The sequence below is a fragment of the Schistocerca piceifrons genome, chromosome 2, assembly GCF_021461385.2.
Source record: "Schistocerca piceifrons isolate TAMUIC-IGC-003096 chromosome 2, iqSchPice1.1, whole genome shotgun sequence".
Classification (NCBI taxonomy): Eukaryota; Metazoa; Arthropoda; class Insecta; order Orthoptera; family Acrididae; genus Schistocerca; species Schistocerca piceifrons.
Window position 1 is genome coordinate 374,473,629 of NC_060139.1, and position 15,643 is coordinate 374,489,271.

At 44.4% G+C, this 15,643-nt stretch overlaps 1 protein-coding gene across 2 annotated transcripts in view; it reads right to left on the minus strand.

Moving 5' to 3' along the window:
• Nucleotides 1–15,643, minus strand: part of LOC124777113 — a 211,293-nt gene that overhangs the window by 24,071 nt on the left and 171,579 nt on the right. For both annotated transcript variants that reach the window (XM_047252399.1, XM_047252400.1), the window contains exons 4-5: nt 11,056–11,275; nt 7,700–7,869 (exon numbers count right to left, since the gene is read on the minus strand). In XM_047252399.1, the coding sequence (XP_047108355.1) occupies nt 7,700–7,869; nt 11,056–11,275 (390 nt within the window). The remainder of the gene's footprint in view (nt 1–7,699; nt 7,870–11,055; nt 11,276–15,643) is intronic.

Genomic DNA, 15,643 nt, shown 5'->3' on the forward strand with positions numbered 1-15,643 from the left:
CGTTTGACGTGCAACTGGTTGGTTGAGAGATTCCCATTACACGAGGTCTGTTCATATAATTCCGAAACTTCGTCCGCAAAATTTTTCTACGCTTACCTTTTAATTGTTGTGCGTGGTATCCTTCAAAATACTCTCCACCACAATTGATGCACCGTCCCCAACGCCGTTTCCACTTCCGGAAGCAGTCTTCGTAAGCCTCTTGTTGGAACGCGCGAAGCGCCGTCTGCGAATTTTCTGTTATCTCCTCTATCGCTGCAAATCGTCGTCCTTTCAACGGGATTTTCATCTTTTGATGTAAAAAAAGTCCGCAGGGTCCAGGTCCGGAGAGTACGGAGTATGAGGCAGTACAGTGATTTCGTTTTCTGTGCAGTATTCACATACCAACAGCTACGAATGTGCGGGAGCGTTGTCGTGATGCTAGAGCCATGAATTTTCTCGCCACATTTCAGACCGTTTCCGTCTCACATTTTCTGGCAGGCGTCGAAACATGTCCCGATAGTACCTCAATTAACAGTTGTCCCTATGGCACGAATTCATGCTGAACTAATCCTTCAAAGTCAACGGAAACTATCAGCATGGCTTTGACATTTGACCTGACCTGACGAGCTTTCTTTGGTCTTGGAGAACCTTTCCCGACCCAAGATTGAACTTCGGTATCGACATCGTAACCGTAGACCCACGCCTCATTACCGATTATGATTCTCTTAAGGAACATCTCGTTTTCATTTGGCGATCCAAGAGCTCGTCACAGATTGCGAGGGGAAGGTCTTTTTGGTCTTTACTCATGATCCGTGGGACGAACTCGGAGGCAACACGATGAATTCCATGTGTCAGGATTTCATGACGTGAGCCGGCCATAGTGGCCGAGCGGTTCTAGGCGCTACAGTCTTGAGCCTCGTGACCGCTACGGTCGCAGGTTCGAATCCTGCCGCTGGCATGGATGTGTGTGATGTCCTTAGGTTAGTTTGGTTTAAGTAGTTCTAAGTTCTAGGGGACTGATGACCTTAGCAGTTAAGTCCCATAGTGCTCAAAGCCATTTGAAACATTTGAACCATTTCATGACGTGATCCACCTGAAATTTTACATTCTTCTACGATCTCTCGGACTGTCAGTCTTCGATTGGCACGCACAATTTCGTGACGTTCCTGACATGAGCCTCGTCGGTAGACGTCGAAGGGTGTCCTGAACGAGGGTTATCTTTAACTTCGGTGCGGCCACTTTTAAACTGTGTGAACCATTAGCAACGCCGAGTGCGGCTTCCCGCATCATTTCGTGTGTCTCTGTGATGGTTTTCTTGCGTTTCACGCAAAATGTAATGGAGACGCGTTGCTTCTCTAGCTCTGCCATCTCGAAATTCGCGAACTGTGCGACACAACGTAGCACTCAATACAGCACCGAACAATAACGAACAGGCGTACAACAACGAAACTTCCGGCAGTTACACACTAAAGACAGAAGTGTGCAGGTATGTCAACCGCATATCGCTCCAACACGCCATTGGCGTGAATTTACGAATGTTATGGAATTTTTTGAGCAGACCTCGTATCTGCGAACAACTATCATGTAAACCTAGTTCTCTCTGTTCGTCCACTAGATTTTAGGGGCAGTCGATACCGACATCCAGGCTGATGCAATCTTTCTTTGCTTCCGAAAGGTGTTCGTAACAGTTTCGCATTGTCGTTTAATGAACAAAATACGAATGTACCGAATATAAGACCAGTGACAGTGGTACACGAAATTCTCCACCACCCGCCGCAAGATGACTTTCGAAATGTGCATGTGGCTGTAGGCAAGTGTTCGGAAAACAGAATGGAAACAACGAGTGACAATGGAAATTAGGCATCCCAGTTGGCATACTGAGTGATCCTAATGGCTAAGGCTACTGATCATGAAAAACGCATGAAATCGTAATTTCAGTCGTGGACGCGGCACAGCTTTCATGTATGAGCATAGATATGTTTCAATGCAGTAATTGTAACCAGTGGCGAGGTTTGTGGAATTGCCAGTTCGTTTTCATACGTATGATAGTTTCTTCTAAGGATCATTACTACCTGTTGGAAAATGAATGTTTTGTCCTGAAGTACTATTGCTGGATAATTAGCAAATTCAGTATCAGAATACTCTTGAAGAAGACCGTGGAACCAGCAGCTGTAGTGTCTAAAATATTACAAGATGTTTGAGTTATTCGATTGTACTGATAAAGACATATCCTCTTCCAAACACTTATTGAAGCTGAGTCAACATACAGACTGGCAGAGTTCGACCCAAATCATTTACTTACAAACGCACTTTGATATTTGAATTGAAGAACTGATTGGTTGATTGCAACGACTTTTAATGTCACGAAGGTCTGACATTTTTAATTTTGAAGAATACTTTTCTTATGTGAGTTGTCAACAACTAAATCTATGAGTATGTATGTAAGAAACTTAAAGCACGAAGGACCTGAATCCAACGAAATAGTTTTGTCATAACGCCACTGTGCGGCTGGTTTCGGCGGAGGTTCGAGTCCTCGCTCGGGCATGGGTGTGTGTGTTTGTCCCTAGGATAATTGAGGTTAAGTAGTGTGCAAGCTTAGGAGACTGATGACCTTAGCAGTTAAGTCCCATAAGGTTTCACACACATTTGAACATTTTTTTGAACATAACACCACTGATTTACTGGATAACCCGTTATTCTGTAATGGAGATAATGCTGCGAGGTAGGGATAGCTTATATAGAATATCCTTCCTGGATGAGTTTAATACCGTTTCTCTTGCACTGATGTGAGTCTCAGTTTTCGATGACCATGTGTATTTCCTAAATTATGAGGGCTATACGGAAAGTAAGGAACGATGGGCAGAAAAATCGAAACCACTGTGAAAATCTGATGAAGCTTTGTACAGATGTGTTGGGTAGTGTCTCTAGTATGTTCGTAGATAGCGTCAAGTCGCTCTTCTCAGTTCTGATCGCACAGTTAGCGCGTAAAGATGTCTAGAAAATAGTGTCTCCCACCAAATATGGGTGCCTGCAGAAAGATTTCGCCTGATTTCATGCAACCCCACATCATCTAACTGTCTTGCAGTTACTTCTTCGTGACAGTTCCTGGCCGCACATTGCATGGACAATGAGGATGCTCCTGCAGCGTTTTCGACAGGAAGTGTTTGATTACCCACCATACAGACCAAACTTGGTACCTTCTGATTTTCAGCTCTGCTGAAATGAACAACAGGCTATTGAGACAACATTTTGACAAAAACAACAACCTGCAAAATCCAGCAATGAAAACCGTTGGAAAGTATAGGAGGCCGCCTTATGCGATGAGGTTATTGGAAAGTTGGTACGACGCTACAATAGGAATCGGATGATGGCATTCTGAGGACACTTGCGATATGAAATTGACGTCAAATGAAACGGATCAATTAATTACCCGAGTACACCCGACCACCCGATGACGTCATGGGTTTACCTTAGCCAGCTTGTGGGTTCGCGCCTCCTCCCATCCCCCACCCCTCCCCCACGTGCCCTATTGATGGGAATTTTAAATTTTGGTGGCTGGAGAGGTAGGTAGTATCCTTATTTTTGGCAGGAAATGTGTTCAAAAAATGGTTCAAATGGCTCTGAGCACTATGGGACTAAACTTCTGAGGTCATCAGTCCCCTAGAACTTAAAACTACTTAAACCTAAATAACCTAAGGACATCACACACATCCATGCCCGAGGCAGGATTAGAACGTGCGACCGTTGCGATCGCGCGGTTCCAGACTGAAGCGCCTAGAACCGCTCGGCCACACCGGCCGGCCCTCGATAATCGGTTCTATAGGGAATGTAAGCACATTCAAATTCCTAGATGCGGGTTGTATTACCAATATTTCGTAACAAGATTGTCTAGATTCCCCAGTAATAACAACAAACCGAGGCATCCTGCTGCGCCTGTCACACCTCCTTTTATACTGTTAAAGATCCATGATGACGTCACACGATCATCGCAGTTACGCTATTTTGTATGCCAGATGTCTGTTGGATGGAGGAGATAGTTCTCTCTATTATTCGTACATGCAAGATAGAGCAACGCATTAGTCAGATGGTATAGTATAGCACTGTATTCAAATGCACCCGCTCACTTACAACCATATATTCTACAGATGTAGTGCATTTGCTCTATTTCTTTCTATGCCTATGCCTAAGTGTGTATTGCAGGATCTCTACTAGGTGACGTTAGGAGGTTCTGTTAAAAGGCATGCTCTCATGAATTATCTTTTACATTTCGTAAACGTCAGCACAATGTAGCATTGCACCGGTAAAACAGGGCCTGCCATACTGTACAAAATAACAACATCCTCCTGATTTATAGCCTGTTGTTGCGGAACATAAAATGATTGTATTTTTTGCGACAAGTGAACAAATAGCGTGAAAAGTTGCATTCTGTAATGTTATTTCATGTGACCTTAATGTTTGTAATACACACGTGCATGACAGTTTATTTATGGACACTGATTTCAATATTAGGGACGCTCTCAAGCCATGTAACTTTGTCTGTCAAACATAAAGAAACTGCTTAACATAGATGATTCGTTAGATTGTTTGTTTTCTTTCTTCGGAGTTTAAATCCTCACTTTTTGTTTACTCTGAAGTTTCGAAATAACGAGGACATTCTACAGTGATCGGTAGTTTCCATAGCAAAACTGTGGAAGCTTTGTTTCGATATTACGCAGGGTGGATATCTATAGGAGATGGGAGTAAAGTTAATACATCTGTCGGATATATTGCTATAGAGCTCCGATCTCTGCAGTTTACTCATCTGTAAGCGGCGACAGTGCAGTAGTTCTTTTCTCGTCGTTGGATGTCACCAAAAATGGGAGATGGGGAAAAAGATGTGAACTGTATCTAGCACTGGAATATAGAAATATATAGTGATTCTGCTCATAAAACTAAAAGAAATGGACGGCGCCTGTTTAGTGGAAAGAAGACTGTTTTTTTATTATCATCGCGATGATGTTTCTTATAATAGATAAAATGAAATGCTGTGTGGCTAGAGCCTCCCGTCGGGTAGATCGGTCGTCTGGTGCAAGTTTATTGAGTTGACACCACTTCGGCGACTTGCATGTCGATGGGGATGAGTTGATGATGATGAAGACAATACAATACCCTGTCCCTGGGCGGAGAATATCTCCGACGTAGCCAGGAATCGAACCCAGACTCCTTAGCATGGTCTTCCGTCGCACTGACCACTCAGCTATAGACGGACTGCCGGCCGCGGTGGCCGAGCAGTTCTAGGCGCTTCAGTCCGGAACCGTGCGACTGCTACGGTCGTAGGTTCGAATCTTGCCGGATGTGTGTGATGTCCTTAGGTTAGTCAGGTTTAAGTAGTTCTAAGTTCTAGGGGACTGATGACCTCAGATGTTAAGTCCCATAGTGCTCAGAGCCATTTGAACAATTTTATCGCCGGACTTTTAATAGAGGCTCGCTTATAAGTGAACAGTTTCTCACAGAACGGTGGGCGCCATTGGAAACAATCAGTCATGGCAGGGGAGTGCTGCCACAGCTGCACTTTTAGACAGACAACACATGGTCGTGATAGAAGTCATTTATCTTGTTTTGTTCTGTGGCCCGCTGGCATCGTCGCCTACTGCGTATGTGTAGCTTTTGTCGGTGTCAATAGTGCTGGCCGCCTGGACCACCTGCTCGGCTGGAGACACAGAGTCCCGACTGCAGCAGGCCACAGTCGATGCCATATCAGGGAGCAAAGTCTTCGGCCAGTAGATGCGGTGGCAGCTGCCTGTTTCCCAGTCAACGGACGTTAGAAAAAAGTGTTCTGGAGAGTTCTCCAGAATTTCGTTGTTGTTCCAGGCAGTCCAGTCTTTCGGAGAAACACATTTAATGGCTTGCAGGAAGCATCCTGTTCTTGACTCTTTTATCCATCTGTGATAGATTTCCACAGAATGGAGACACTACATCACTGCCACCAGATGGATCTCATTGTGGACCCTATGTGATAGGAGACGTACGGTGAGGAAAGGTAGGGAGGGGAATGGTTCAGGGAAGGTAAGACAGGTTCTAATCTGGTTAGTTCGTGACCAAGCACCAAGGAGATCACACATGCAGCTGCCGTCCCTCTCCCCTGGTGTGATGTGTCGGTTTTTGTGGTAGTTGTGTTATTACAATGATTTTTCTGAATTCCCAGTATATGTGCTGCGTTATGGCTCTCTATTTATAAGTGCTGGTTTCTTCACGGCAATTTCGATGTGCAATAAGAACAGTGAAGCATTTTCCAACAACTGTGTCCATTGGCCTTCCTTCACTTCAGTGACGGTTTGCTACCTTATGACTTCTTACTATGTACACGTTACTCAGCAGCTATACGAAGGTGACCTCTCGGAGGCAGTGGAATAGGTCGAAGTTGTCGAGAAATAAAGAGAGCACCGTTTATTTGAATTTCGAGCACCAGGGTGTTTGTTGAGCAGTGCAGCAGGGGACGTCTGTAGTGAACTGCGACGTCAAAGAGTGAGAGACACAGTTCTCTGCTGTTTGCTTAGAGGTAACGCACTTATTAAACTCCTCTCTGTCCAACACCAACATCTCGTTAGTTGAACACATTTCCCACCAAAAATAAAGACAGTAACTTCTACACCAGCTTTTTCTCGCCGGCTTGTTGGTGAAGGGATCATCCTATGTAGAGTATTTTGAATACGTCTACCACTATTCTCGAGTGGTATTGCGATTTTTTTTTCTCAGCAGATAACGCCAGTTGTATGACATTGTGAATTTTTGGGCTGTATTGCGATTTTAGGCGCTCCTTGTCTAGCCCTATGCATGTAGATGTATTATTAGACCAAATCTTCATGATTGATTACGTAATTAGAACCGATCTTCAGTTTCCCACCCAAAGTAAATAAAGTACACTAAGCTAACCTTCCGCTCTTGCATCTGGACTGCTTGCCTGTGGACGTGGACTGGGGTTCGAGTCCTGGAAAGGGCATAAGCCATTTTGAATTTCCCGCCGATTTATGGGGGTGGGTGTGACGATGGAACGTCAGTGAAAGTCTTGGGACAAAGAAATTCCCGCCATTTTTAAGTTCCCACTATTTTTTAATTTTCCCACCAAAATTCGAAATTCCTGCCAATAGAACAAGTTGGGTGATGGGGAGGGGATGGGAGGAGGTAGGGAACCGTGGGGTGGTCTGAGGAACTCCATGATGTGATCAGGGGCTGGGGTGGTGTAGGGGTAATTAATTTGTATAATTAATTTGATATCAAAAGCGTCCTCAGAACGTCATCATCCCACTATTTGCGTTAGATGTTTCAGTCGTAGCGGCGACTATGTAGAGAAGTAGCTGGAAGATGTAGCTACCTGTTGCAAATAAAACACTGATTTCCATTTTGCGACCGTTCTTTCCTTACTTTCTGAATAGCTCTCGTACAACCTGGTACTGAAAGTTGAAAAATATACGTGTAATGGCGGAAATCACGTGCAACATTTAAACATTTTTCATTTGGAATATTGTGAGACAGCTACAGCAGATGAAACCTAGTAGGAGACTGCCCACTTTTCTGATGATCCTCGTCTGTAAAGATCCTCCTTGTCAAGACCCAGTCTTGCATATCTGTTAAAGAATGCAGAAAAACTCCACGATCGATAAAAAAAAATCCATCTTCGCGTTCCTGATATGGAAAGAGAAGGAACCACCCGTGTAGCTCACTGTTAGACGAAGACACTCACCAGGACGGTGGGCTCTGAAGCGTTGCCGGTGTAATCGTAGACGGTCTCGAAGTACGCCAGGCGGTGGCAAGCAAGCGCGCATGAGCATTCCTCTATGACGGAGTGGCACTGCGCGCCGTTTGGCCCTGCCACGCTCACGGTGCGCGTGCGCGACGCCCGGCAGCCGCCACCTGCAATGGCGTCACAAGCAGAGGGCGTCTTACTTTCACAGCCAATTATTGTAACTTTTATGACTCAGCAATTTTGTCTTGCTTATTAGACAGAAGCTGTTCTAATTACAATTTTCGTTTCAAATTGAAAATAAAATGCTATAAATTACAAGCTAAATTGGTAATTAATAATGGATGGTAAAGAAAAAAAAAACAGTGAGTTGGCTAATAGTATGAACATAAGCATTGATTATATTGCTGCTAACATCACAATATACACTCCTGGAAATTGAAATAAGAACACCGTGAATTCATTGTCCCAGGAAGGGGAAACTTTATTGACACATTCCTGGGGTCAGATACATCACATGATCACACTGACAGAACCACAGGCACATAGACACAGGCAACAGAGCATGCACAATGTCGGCACTAGTACAGTGTATATCCACCTTTCGCAGCAATGCAGGCTGCTATTCTCCCATGGAGACGATCGTAGAGATGCTGGATGTAGTCCTGTGGAACGGCTTGCCATGCCATTTCCACCTGGCGCCTCAGTTGGACCAGCGTTCGTGCTGGACGTGCAGACCGCGTGAGACGACGCTTCATCCAGTCCCAAACATGCTCAATGGGGGACAGATCCGGAGATCTTGCTGGCCAGGGTAGTTGACTTACACCTTCTAGAGCACGTTGGGTGGCACGGGATACATGCGGACGTGCATTGTCCTGTTGGAACAGCAAGTTCCCTTGCCGGTCTAGGAATGGTAGAACGATGGGTTCGATGACGGTTTGGATGTACTGTGCACTATTCAGTGTCCCCTCGACGATCACCAGTGGTGTACGGCCAGTGTAGGAGATCGCTCCCCACACCATGATGCCGGGTGTTGGCCCTGTGTGCCTCGGTCGTATGCAGTCCTGATTGCGGCGCTCACCTGCACGGCGCCAAACTCGCATACGACCATAATTGGCACCAAGGCAGAAGCGACTCTCATCGCTGAAGACGACACGTCTCCATTCGTCCCTCCATTCACGCCTGTCGCGACACCACTGGAGGCGGGCTGCACGACGTTGGGGCGTGAGCGGAAGACGGCCTAACGGTGTGCGGGACCGTAGCCCAGCTTCATGGAGACGGTTGCGAATGGTCCTCGCCGATACCCCAGGAGCAACAGTGTCCCTAATTTGCTGGGAAGTGGCGGTGCGGTCCCCTACGGCACTGCGTAGGATCCTACGGTCTTGGCGTGCATCCGTGCGTCGCTGCGGTCCGGTCCCAGGTCGACGGGCACGTGCACCTTCCGCCGACCACTGGCGACAACATCGATATACTGTGGAGACCTCACGCCCCACGTGTTGAGCAATTCGGCGGTACGTCCACCCGGCCTCCTGCATGCCCACTATACGCCCTCGCTCAAAGTCCGTCAACTGCACATACGGTTCACGTCCACGCTGTCGCGGCATGCTACCAGTGTTAAAGACTGCGATGGAGCTCCGTATGCAACGGCAAACTGGCTGACACTGACGGCGGCGGTGCACAAATGCTGCGCAGCTAGCGCCATTCGACGGCCAACACCGCGGTTCCTGGTGTGTCCGCTGTGCCGTGCGTGTGATCATTGCTTGTACAGCCCTCTCGCAGTGTCCGGAGCAAGTATGGTGGGTCTGACACACCGGTGTCAATGTGTTCTTTTTTCCATTTCCAGGAGTGTATTAATAGTATCCGTTATGTACGAAACGATTAGTTTGTATACTCGCTTGTTTATGGAGGCTAATTAAAAGTGCTCACTCATCCGCACTGTAACTGTGTATGCAGCAGTGCTATAAATGGAAACCAATGTACAGACACCGTACCACCAATAAAGGTATGGGTATAGTCGCTAGATAGTTTGCAGTTTTTTGAATATAGAAAAATACTATTGCTATTAAGCCAATATACACTAATCAGCCAGAATATTATGACTACCGACCTACTATCGATATAAACCCGTCCAGACGATAGCAGCATCACCTGGCGAGGAATGACTGCGCGTCAGACACACGCACGGTGCATGTAGTACCAGTGAGCGTGCTGTCCATTTGTAGAATGCGGAAGGTGTGAGATGTATCTGTGTGTATTGAACAAATGACCAAGAAACGACGGAGAGGCTTCGTCCCCACCGTAGCCCTGACTGGTTCACAACCCCACAACAGGCTACAGCAGTCCACTCACCCCACCGCCGCCCCACACCGAAGCCAGGGTTACTGTGCATTGTGCGCCGCTCCCCCCCCCCCCCCCCCCCTCCCAGTGGACAGAAGTGGAATATGATGCGCAGATCATAAGATATTGGATTTTCCTGGCTTCTGACGTACACGGATTTGCCTGCAGATAACTTCGACATATAAACTAGTCGTGCAAATTCTAATATTTATTGTCCTATTATTTAAGCATACTGACAGAAGGTTAAACGTTCTTCTTCATTTAAGGGATCAGGTGGCAGTTCGTTCCAACTTCGCGCATTGGTCGATTTTCTACATGATTTCTCTGCATTCCTCTCCCATTTCAGATTGCAAGGACTCCTATTTTTCAGTGTTTCGGAAAATCTTCTTTCCCAGAGAAATACTTCGTCACTTAATCAAGCCTCTTCAGCTTACAGACAGAAGTAGGGAACATTTTGTACGCATTTGAACCTGTCTTGTGCCTGTTTTGTTTTACATGGACTGTATTCTTTTTATGTTACAGTTGACTCTCCCGGAGGGGAAAGATTGGTAGTTACTGTAGTGAGCCACTGAAACAGAATAGAGCCAGCAGAGTATCACCAACAGCTAAACTTGTATGTTTCTTAATTGTGGGAATACTATCCAGGTAAGCAAGAATTGCTAGAAGTAAGCGCCACGAAACAGGAGTTTCAAGTTCTTCATCTACCGTATTACAACACCCTTAATGGGGTTGGTAATCACTAAGTCATGATATCACTGAGTGCTGTATGAATGAAATTTTTCGTTACTAAAGAGTACTATGTTCGGACAGACCGAAAAATACGAGAGGTACTAGCGTCCCCAGAAACGTGAATAAAGCTTTGAACTGCATCAAATCACACATAGTGCAGTTGTGGAAGGTCTCATTTTCATGTCAGATTGTACTGCTTTAAACAAAGAAATTTACTAGCGTTGCGGCTACAGACTTTGTTGACGAGGGAATGCACGAAGCAGTCATTGGCGAGAGCGTAGCGACAGTACCTTGGTGACAGTGGCCGTGGCATGTGCCGACGTCTATGTGCTCCTGGAAGGGCGTGCCCGGGAAGACTGCTAGCACGTGCGGCAGGCGCGTGCACGCGGTTGGCCGCGGCACGCACTCGCAGCTCTCCACGACGGACACCTCGCGCACGCCCAGCCGCGTCCACACGCGCCGCAGCTGCGACGCCGACGGCCGGCACAGCCACTCCGCGTCGCACGCCACCTGCACAGCGGTTGCTTGCTTGCTTGGTTGATTTGGGGGAGGGGACCAAACAGAGAGGGCATCGGTCCCGTCGGATTAGGGAAGGATGTGGGTGGAAGTCGGCCGTGCCTTTCCAAAGGAACCGCGCCGGCATTTGCCTGAGGCGATTCATGGAAATTTCGGAAAACCTGAATCAGGATGGACGGACGCGGGTTTGAACCGTCATCCTGCCGAAGGCGAGTCCAGTGTGCTAACCACTGCGCCGCCTCGATCGGTCGCACAGCTGTCACCTCGTGTATGATGCAGTCTAGATAGTCGTTTTGCTCACGCCAACCCTGGCCTTGAGCTCGATGAAGTGAAAAGTTTTTCTTATGCACGAAGAAGTAATGGTTCAGAACGAGATGAATTATCATCTGTTATAAATTGGAAACAACATTTCCCCATTTCCGTCGTTACAACGCTTGCGAGTCGAGTTTTCCATCATTGTTTTTTTTCTATAAAAAGGCTTAGGCTCGTTTTCTCATGAAATCGTCTACAAATATTTCACTGCATCTGCATGTCTAACTCAAATTAAAATCGGCGTATAGATGTACGTAAGTACAGACCACAGTACAGACCACAATTACGCTAAAGAAACAATAAATTTGTCACAGTAGCCATTTAACACCCACTGGTCGATAAAGAATTCCTCTAAACTTTTTCCTGCACTGAAGTCTTCAACTGTGCGCATCTATGATGGTCTTGCAGTTGTTTATGATGTCTTGTGTATCCGCTTTAGATTTGGTTGTCGACTCTATCTTTTCTTATTAGAATCCTTCAGGTAATTAGTTCATTTGTCATTCATTTCTCTGGTTACATGTCCTCCCTTCTCCATTTCATTATTACTATACTTTTAATTATGTCTACCTCTCCGGTCTGTTCCCTGACTCATTTGTTTGTTTACCTGTGTCTCATAAGCTAGAAAAGTTTAATAATTATAATTCTTCGCCCACTCTGTTTAAACTGACCTTGTGCTCCGAGTTATGGGACCTTAAATCGATGAAAGATATAAACCTAAAGTATCAGTTGATATGTAACATTTTTGTCATTTTCTGCTTCATGTATTAATTGTTGTGAATGGCTTCGTAGTATATCAATTACGTGTTGATTTATTACTTGAGAATTCTGGTCTCTCTTTTATTCTGATGTGGCTATTATTAGATTGTTATTCCCATTAGTTTTTTTACAATCGGACTGCTAATATCCTAAATATCATTCTGCTAGGTATTTCTCTTCGTAACTTGTTGTGTGAAGAATCAGTTTCATAATTATGACTGGAGTTAACGTATATACCGATACGGCATTATTTTTTCAAGGCGAGAATAAGAATACCTCATTGGCTACACAGCTATTCTATGTAATTTTTGTATTTTTTACGTGCATGCATCTTTTTTTCCGAAACCATTTAGCATTTACCATTGCTAAGCCCTCTGTTGCATCTGTAGTTGTAATAATATTAGAAGCTAAGGGCACGAAGAAAGAGTGATCTTTCGCTTCCTGGACCACAGGGGCGAAATGTATTTGGGGAAAGAAAAGGAAAAAAAAGTGAAAATCGCAGATAAACTTTAGCTGAAAGACACTAGTTCATTGACGTAATAATTACACACCAGAAATAAAACCATAAATTGCAAAAATGTGTTAATGAAGCCATGTTGACCAATAAAAGAGCATATAGTACGTAACGCTTTGGATCGCTGAAATTTTATCTTGGTGGATGTAGCACAGTCACATATAACTGAAAACATAGCGAGCTATTGACGGGATAGCTTTGTCCCCTGTGGTCTCCGAAAATAAAAATTCGCCACTACTCACAAAGTGTCTCTTGTACAATATCTGCAGTTTTTGTATAAAAAAAGCGTTTTAACATTTTTTAAATTCTGTCATTGAATTTCGTCAATTTTCTTAGGTAATTATTTGCTTAAAATATTTTGTGTTGTAAAGCACGTGAATGATTTCGGTCACTCGTTGAACTAAAATACTGAAATGAGTTTTCTCGTGAATGAATCATGTCTTTGGACGTTTGTGAGTGTGACGATTTGGTTTCGTGTGTCCCTCAACAATAGTAATGTAAATTCTGGTGGTAGCCCACTCACCATTTGCCTAGTCGAGTGCAGGAAACATCGTAACGATTGCACTCAGTCTCGCTGAAATGCCGAACCGAGGTCGACAATTTGAGTGTCCGATTCCATCCAGGTCTGATCTTCGATTTAACCGAGTTCTGGAAGGTCATCTTTGACATATGCTGGTTTTACTATGCTCCAGTAATATATACACGGTAGCTACGTGGTTGTCGGTACAAAGCATTACAAATTGTTATTTAAATTACGCTATTGTTTCATCTGAACGAAATCCCAAGCGGCCACGCAAAATAAAAATATGCAGCTCTCTCTTGTCATGGCCTTCAACGGAAAAACCGCGCTAGGAGTAAGCGGCTGGGACGCAAAAAGCGAGGCTTCCAGCGACGCCGATCACCGCCTACGTTCTCGGCGGAACAAAACATGTTTACATCATTTTCCATCGCTGTACCGACAGAGATCACGAGATCGTGCACTGATTAGAAAATAGCTCATTATCCCTGGAAAGTAATGAATTCCGCGCTATCGGAATTCCTTCGTCGACCACCGCCCCATAACATAAAGATATATGGAAGGCAGGAAGGTGCGGAGAAAATTTATCTATCATTGTTCGAGGCGGCCGTCAGCCAGGCCTTGAAACCGAGTATTCGTTCCTCGCGGCCATCGGCCGATCGTGTTTGAGTCGCTTCGATCTCGAACACCGCTTGCGAATACCTTACTGACCTGTAACATTGATAAGACGCAAATATTCGTGCTGGTAGAACTATGTCTGGGAAGTCTAAATTTACCATCAAAATACTTTACATGTGTACTTCCTGTGGCCTTTAAATAAAGTTTGTGTCATCAACGCAGGCCTTTCGGTTGCTGAATGCATTATCAGCAAAATGATTATTAATGAAAGGAGCTTTCTCGTTTTAAATGAATATGACTCCAACATCCTCTATTATTATTATTATTATTGTTATTAGAGACCGGATTATATGCATCATAAATACCTCAAAATATGCATGCAAATTTGGTTGAAAAATGCTTAAAAATGCATGAAAAGTGTCGAGATATGCAAGACCATTTATTGAAAAAACATGGTAGCTACTGCGTGTATTTTATCTCAAAGTCGAACCTGTGCATATCAATTACGGGTACCGGTCACTCAAAAAATCGGTACATTTATAACGCTGATATTTTCTGAATACTTTCTGTTAGAGGTTAGGAAGGAGGCCATTGTGGGATTATTTTCTAAAAATTTGCAAAATGGGGATGCATGCCGTGTTTCAAGATTTGTTCCTTCTTTGCTATTGTTGTCGGTAACATGCGGATGCGATGCAAGTGAGTCGCAGCGAAACAATCGATATGTACAGGACCAACTTTGAGATATATCGTATGCAGAGGGCACGCTCAAAAACTCTGTAATATTTTATTTAAAAAACAACATGCAGTCAAGAATTTTTTAACAGCATTAACTTTTAATTAATACAATTGGACAAAAGCATTATTTACAGTTTATTTTACATTTTCCTACGATTGTAAATATAAACGACCAAGTACTGTGGCAAATGTTCGGTAGTAAGATTGTATCTTCGATCACTCAAAACATTTTTATAAGCAGAGAAGTACCGTTCTTCGTCAGCTGAGGTAACTGGGCAGTATTTGAATGTGGGTGCTATGTTGGCATTTATTGTTTCTGATGAATGTTTACCGGTCCCACTAACAAAACTATCAATTTGGCACAAGGGTTCAAAGCCTAGGTTATTATTTAAAATGTTTTCAGACTTTTCTCTACGTTTTCTTGGGAATACCTCCGTCAATGAGGAGTTCACTAGAATAATTTTATTCATTAACTGAATAGATTCATTCAACGCCAAACCTGGAGTTTCAAGCTTTTTAATGCTTGCATGTATATGGGAAAAATGAGTGTTAATCACAGCAATGTCTTTTTCAATACCGGAATCATTGAAAGCTTGCTTGCACTAGCAAACTGCCAAAGCCTCTGCACTATCGAAGTCGTTTACTACCCCTCTAATGGCCTCGAAATGTTCATTATAAAACAACACAGCTTCGACCCACGTACCCCAACGAGTTACCACTGGTTCGGGAGGTAAAGGCACATTAGGTAGTTTTTCTTTGTAGGTCTTGATGTGAACAGGAGCCTTTAGAAACACCTTCTTTGTGGATTAAATCAGTTTATTTACATTCAAAACCGTGGAATGTACTTCTTCAGCAAGGCCTTGATGTACTCCATGAGCAAAGCACGTCACATGAATAAATTTGGGATAAA